General features: G+C 38.1%; 1 protein-coding gene across 1 annotated transcript in view; it reads left to right on the top strand.

Annotated features, from left to right (window-relative positions):
* Positions 1–1,883: 1,883 nt before the first annotated feature.
* LOC120353771 (cytoskeleton-associated protein 5-A-like) overlaps positions 1,884–7,369 on the top strand; it is a 54,506-nt gene continuing 49,020 nt past the window's right edge. Inside the window, exon 1 of the mRNA XM_039438575.1 lies at positions 1,884–1,970. Coding sequence (XP_039294509.1) covers positions 1,884–1,970 — 87 coding nt within the window. The remainder of the gene's footprint in view (positions 1,971–7,369) is intronic.

Below are 7,369 nucleotides of genomic sequence, written 5' to 3'. Positions count from 1 at the left end.
AGTCCTACACAATAGATTAAATCAATAATTAGTTAACAAATATACAAGATTCATAGAAAATAGAATATAACAGAATGACATTATTTTTTTATTGATGAAAGTTTATGGTTAAGTTTATTGATGATGGTGAAGTTTATGGTTTTTACAAACTAATAGATAACATTGTCTGGCTGCGAACCACACGTTCATCCACACCTCCAAATGGTAACCTGCTATAGGCTGGTCACTGAAGGTAGGCCATGCATGATAAACATGTCATGATCATCATCAGTGAGAGGCTTCTAGCATAAAATTAACAACCAATAACAATGAATAAACTTCTAGAGAGTTACAAATTACTGGTAGTTCTGTGAACAGTAGACCTCGCGCTCAGTAAGTAACATTGACCTGTTGTTATGTTATCTCAAAAATTAATAAATAATTTATAAATTTAAAATGTCTAGAAAAATCCTAAATAAACATAGAGCTTTCTGTCCTATCGTACCGTGACATGTTGTCCCGGAATGTGAGTGTGAGCGCTGTTATCAGGTCTGGCTGCAACTGTCTACAACGTTGATGGAAAGATTTTCAAGATGTTCGATGTTTTTGAACAGGTAATACTATAGTCAACTGTCTACTAACGTTGATGGAAAGATACAGTCATTTTCAAGATGTTCGATGTTTTTGAACGGGTAGTATTATAGTCCACTAAACAGCTGATTTATGATGAATGATTCTATAGTCTGATTTTTACTCTAATATTGGCGTAGGAAGGAGGCTCCTTTTTCCTTTTATATTATCCTTGAAATGCAAAATTTCTAAAAACCTTGTATATACCGTCGACGCGCAATTTAAAAAGGAACATACCTGTCAAATTTCATGAAAATCTATTACCGCGTTTCGCCGTAAATGCGCAACATATAAACAGATAAACATTTAAACATTAAGAGAAATGCCAAACCGTCGACTTGAATCTTAGACCTCACGTCGCTCGGTCAATAATGATAGAAAAATAATTTAACCTCAAATAGAGCAGCGAAGAAGAAAAACAACAAAAAATCGGAGATAAAAAAACCTAACCTTCAACATTTTACTCGAGGCGTTTTGCTGTCATCACAGCTGTGATGACACGACAATGTACGTGGTAGGTCCAGAAAGTAAGTTCCGTTTGGTAATAAAATTAAATTGTGTACAGATACATAAAAGTTATTTATTGCACAAAATTCTACAATTCTTAAACTACTTTTCCACATAGCTACCGAAATTTTGCAGACATTTGTCATAGCGTGGCACAAGTTTTTGTATGCCTTCTTCATAGAAATTTGCCGCCTGTGTCATCAACCAATTGGGAACAGTTTCTTCCAGCTCGTCGAAATTTCAGTTTTCCGGTAACAATTTCATGCATTTGTGATTGTGCAATTTGGGGAAATTCCATAGCGAGAGCACTAATTGTAAACCTTCGGTTTTCATGGATCTGGTCATCAATCGCGTGAACCAGTTCTTCTGTAACCAAAGATGGACGCCCACTTCGTTCTTCATCAAGCACATCATTACGTCCGTCATTGACGGACCCATCTTCTCACCATTAAATCACTCATCGCACTTTGTCCATAAACATCGCAAATTTGCCGATAAATTTCACTGGGGTTCACTTTCCTTGCATTCAGTGAACGAATCACAGACCTGATTTCACAAGCGGCGGGATTTTCAATCAACACTGACATTGTAAACAAGCACAACTAAACGTACGTGGCTGACAGCGATCTCCAAATGGCGCACGTTTCTTCTCCTTGATACAGAGCGTCTACCGCGAATGTGCGGAACTGCGATCGCAGCGCTGTAGCGGATATAAATTGAAACGGAACTTACTTTCTGGACGTGCTATCGTATGACGACTGTGTATAATGCATTTTCTACCGTTAGTGGCCAGACTTACGCATATACCGTTAGGTGTGGAGCGCGAGCTACTATCCAACGCCACTGTCAAGTTGGTAGGCAAGTATCATAGAGGAGTTAAGCCTGCGTTGCAGTGGAACCACCCACAGTTACTTACTAAACAGTTTCGCTAAATTTGTTTTTGAATTTATTCTCATGAAAGTCACCATTTTTTATTTTTTCCACTAGTGAGCCCTCCGGGCTTGAGAACTTGCACAAAATGATCCTGATATTCTGTCAGCTGTTCTATTGAAAGCAGTGAAAAATCAAGAGTAAGGCAAGGCGCACACTAGTCAGTCAAGACAAGACAAGACAAGACATGATCAGATACGTTCAGTCACAATACTTCACTATAATCACTGTGAGTCGCAACTCACACTGATTAATCATTGCAATCAGACATGTCTTCATAAGCAACAATGTGAAGTATTGTGACTGAACGTGTCTGATCATGTCTTGTCTTGACCAACTGGTGTGCGCCTAGCCTAATGGTTCGAGTTTTTAACTACAAGCAGTTAATAATCCAGTAAACAGTTAAATTGTCATTTGTAATGATAAATATTCAATATAAATGGTTTTCTTATGCACTTTCAATGTTATCCTGTTATATCGTCAAAAAGAACAAAGGAATAAGTCAATTTCGTAGGCAAACAGACTCGATCTGTATAATGGTTCATTCAAAGAATATGTGTTGAAGATGATTGATGGAACCAAACGTCGAACATAGAAACCAAAAAACAGACAACTCGAGCCTCTAGTCATCACTAGGAACTCGCTACCCTCTTTCAATCAAAGGCTAATTAGATAAGATAGCTTCATTATAACAAATAGATCGATTTAATAGTAACTTTTTTTTTGTTATTTCTATTAAAACTAGTCACTAGGACTAACCATTAATTTTGTTCTGTTATTTCTTATCCTAAATTGATTTTTTTTTTGCTAAAGTCTTCCAGTGAAGCCTACAGTTCCAATCTATAATTTCACTACTTTAAATTATTTCACTACACTTTTTATTCAATATACTTTAATCGCTCCACTAGCACTACACCAACTCGAAGGGTTTTGTTCTCTTCAACCTCCTAGTGAGTTCAGTGTTGTCTAGTAGTTGGATGACTTCGGTGTTGTCGTGTTGATGAAGACGTGACTCATGATGGGCTGCCAATCGTCTTATCTCACAGGTCACATAGGGGATGTGCAGATCTCGGTGCAAATCGCTGTTCCTTATGTACCAGGGCGCATTCACCATGTTCCGCAGTACTTTGTTTTGGAATGTTTGAATCTGACTGATGTTAGATGTTCTAGAGCAGCCCCAAAGCTGAATTCCATACGTCCAGACAGGTTTTAGAATTTGTTTGTAAATCAATAACTTGTTGTCCAATGAGAGTTGTGATTAACGGCCCAACAGCCAATAGATTTTACTGTATTTGAGTCCTAGCTCGCTCCTTTTCATCATGATATGCTCTTTCCATTTCAACTTGGCGTCAAGAGTCATTCCAAGGTATTTTGCTGTATTGCTGTGTGGTACTACATTCCCATTCAGATTTATTCGAATCGGGTCATTGATAATTTTGTTTGTGAAGTTGATATGAATAGACTTCATCTCATTTAATCGAATTCTCCATTTTTTGGTCCAGTCACTGAATCTGTTGCTAGCATTCTGTAGTTTTGTGGCTGCTTCTTGTACTGTTTCCCCTTCTGCCAGTATTGCAGTATCATCAGCAAAAGTAGCTATTATCACTGCATCCAATTCAGGAAGATCGCTTGTGTACAGCACATAAAGAACTGGTCCAAGAACACTACCCTGTGGAAATCCAGCCCTTATTTCCTTCAATTCGGAGACGTCGTCACCTTGTTTTACTCTGAATAATCTGTTGTTGATGTATGATTTAAAAAGTTTTACAAGTTGAGTGGGGAGAATTTTATGAAGTTTAATGATCAGTCCTTCATGCCACACTTTGTCAAATGCCTGTGCCACATCAAGGAAGATTGCTGAACATATCGATTTTTTCTCTAATGACTTCTCTATTACATTGTACTGTACTTGGTCCAGGGTTTGAGTGCTTCTGCCTGAAACCAAATTGATAGGCTGGTATCAGATTCCTGCTACTTATGATGGGAGTCAATCTCTTTATTAGCAATTTCTCAAAAAGCTTTGAAATTACAGGTAGAAGAGATATTGGGCGGTATGATTTTGCTTCGTGAGGACATTTCCCAGGCTTTTGCAACATAATGACTTCTGCCACCTTCCAAAATTGTAGGAAAATGCTGTAATCGGAGTGATGCATTGAATAAGTATGTTAGCATGACAATACCTTTCCTTGTAAGTTTCTTCAAGATTTCACCTGTAATCAGATCAAACCCAGGTGCTTTTTTGGTATTCAGATTATATTTTATTTCTTCTTGAACCTCATTTATAGAAACTGGATCAATCTCTGTATCTAAATCATCTATTATATCTTCTTCAGGATCAATTTCAGATTGAATGTTGTTTGGCTGGAAGATTTCTTCTGATGATTAGCAAATAAATCTGCCTTTTCTCTGTTATTTCTTGCCCAAGTACCATCTGGTTTTCTAATTGGAGGGGATTGTAATATTGGCCGCTTAATTCTTTTTGTTGCTTTCCATAATGAATAATCTGTACTGGCATTAGCTGTCAAATTTTGAAGGTAGTTATTAATGGATTCCTCAGTTAGTTTCCTTATCTCTCTTCTCAATTGTTGTGTTTTGTTATTCAAGATATTTTTGTCAGCAGGATCACGAGTTTCTTGCCATCTTCTTCTTGCCCTTCGTTTTTCTAAAACAAGTTGTCGAATCTCTAGAGGGTAATTGCATCCTTTTGTTTTCCTGGTATATTGTCTGGTGTTTTTCCAGGCTGATTTCTGGATTTGCCACATGAAATTTTCAGGGCTTCATCTAGCTGCTCAGTTGTTCTAAGTGGAATATTCAAGTTGATTTCATTCTCCAAATCCACTTTAGAAGCTTCCCAGTCTATTGTTCTGTTGACTAACATTGGTCTGTCTTCTTTCTTTATTATTCGTTCACTAAGTGTGAGAATTACAGCTGAATGATCAGAATCCAGGTCAAAGCTCTCTTCAATGTCGATAAAATTACTGGATATTCTCTTTGTTATGAAGAAATCTAGAAGATCTGGAGTTTTATTCAAATCTGTTGGCCAATACGTAGAAGTCCCTGTTGAATGGAATTCGCAGCCCAGCTCCTGGATAGCCTCTCTGAGTTCTTTTCCTTTGGTAGTCGTGAGTCTTGAACCCCAATCCTTATGCTTGGCATTAAAATCTCCACCCACTATGAATCTATCTCCAAGCTGATGAAGAATATTTGTATAATCATTTTTCTTTAAATTGTAACGTGGTGGAAAATATGCAGCTCCAAAAAGTATTTTCTGGTTGATGGACTCTATTCCAACTACAGTTAGCTGTATTTCATTACTTTGAATACTGAAGTCTTCATAGTGTTTAATACTCTCCTTCACTATTAACAGCACTTCCACCTCCTGCTTGATTTTGAGGATTAATAGTTTCGTAAACATCATATCCATTGATTTTGAAGTGAGTCTGCTCAATTGAATGGGTTTCAGAGATGAGGCAAACATCTATATTTCGTGTCTTTAGAAATATTTCTATTTCTTGTTTTCTATTATTATTGATATTATTTATTCCATTGGCATTCCAGGTAGCAATCCTTATATCTTGTTGGCTCGCTTAATATGACTGGTGGTGGCTTGTTTCTCTTTTCTGTCGGTTTCATACTTGTAGAATCAGTTGCAGGCCTTATTTTTTCTGGTGAGTCACGGATTTTTCTCTTCTTTTGTTTAGGGAGAATCCATGCAGTCTCTGATGCTACCATTTTCTCTTCTTCCTCCCAATTCGGTGGTGAATAACTTTTATTGCTACTTCTAGAAGATGCTGGTTGCATTGTATGTGAAGCTGAAGATTGAAGATTCTGTGTGGTTGTAGATGCTGATGAAAATATCTCTTTCAGCTGATTAATCTCAAACCGTGCTCTCTCCAACTCCTTTTCCAGTTTATGCATTCTTTCTCTCTCTTCACTCTGTTGGAAAGTGACTTCTTTCCATGCATTGTACAAAAACTGCTCCGTTGCAGTTTTTAGTTGGTTCGTTTTTAGAAACGATTCTGGGGAAGTGTTGACGTTTCCAGTCATTGACGCTGGTTCAACGCTCCTAGCCGGTGTTAGTTGACTCATAGTTGCGTCGTCCTCTGTTTCCTCCTCCTCTTCGAACTGTGGCACGAGGAAGGTTGGCAATCTTTTGGGAGTCGACATTCCTCACATTCTTTACATTCCTTAGCCGGACTAGATGATAATTCAGCACTGAACTGATTTTTCGTCGCAGGGCACTGAACTCGCGCACAACAATTAAAACACTGAACTCAGCACTTTAACTATTGCATACACTATTTCAACTACTCTAACTAAAAAAACTACGTCTGCTCGCTACGACTGCTCGATCGATACTATGATTTAATAGTAACTGATGAATAAATCAGCAAATCAACAACCTACAATAATTAATGAGTAGATACAGTAACCTTCAAGAATGTAAATGAGACAGTGTAATGTATGAGAGTGGTCTTAAAAAAGTCAATTCATATGGCTTTTGTTGGTGGGGAGTCTCTTGCGGGAAGGTCCCACTTTTCCTGAATATATAATTCAAGGGTGTGATCACATTGAATTCGTATATGTGCAAGTGAACGCTTGGTTATATATGACCAAGCATGCAGATGAGAAACAAAATGTGGAAGAGCAATAGGACCACTCACAGTGAACGCTTGCACTTGCTGGTGCGTTCAGTGTGAGCAGCTACATGCAAGTCACAACGTGTTTCAATGGCTCTTTCCAGATTTTGTTTTTCGGCTCATGCATGATCTGATGTGCACTTGCATTCAATGTGATCACGCCCTGAACCGTCAATGGGCCTTAAAGCGGTCGTCACACCAACGTCTGCTAGCGGTAGCGAGCTCGCTCCCGCGGAGGTAGTTTTTCTGGAAGCAGTAACCAAAAAAGCAGCAAGCAAAAAACGTCCGCCAGCGGTAGTTTGGTTTTGTTCTTGTTTTGATGAGGCTGGTTCTCTAGAAGTGGGGGAAGGCCGGCAACCAGAGTGCTGTACTTCGTCTCGTGCAGTACTGTACTAGTGTCTAGCTATTAGCTTTAGACTGTCTACTATCTAGTAGCAGAAGTGTTCAACAATGGTCGCTAAATTTTAGCGACCAAAAATCACTTCGTAATAATGTACCGTGGTTAGAGGACAGTAGCTCCGATAGTGATGAGGAACTTATTATGCTGGGTCGTTTCCTCACTTCTTCAATTAGGTTCTCCATTGAAGCAATTTATAGTTGATTAAGAATAGATGAAGATTAAAGAAATATAATTAAATAATTTAAATAAAATGATGAACAACGAAAATGACAATGCAACAACG

The sequence above is a fragment of the Nilaparvata lugens genome, chromosome 12 (assembly GCF_014356525.2).
Source record: "Nilaparvata lugens isolate BPH chromosome 12, ASM1435652v1, whole genome shotgun sequence".
Classification (NCBI taxonomy): Eukaryota; Metazoa; Arthropoda; class Insecta; order Hemiptera; family Delphacidae; genus Nilaparvata; species Nilaparvata lugens.
The sequence above is the reverse complement of the archived record's forward strand: the minus strand, read 5'-3'. Positions and strand labels throughout refer to the sequence as shown.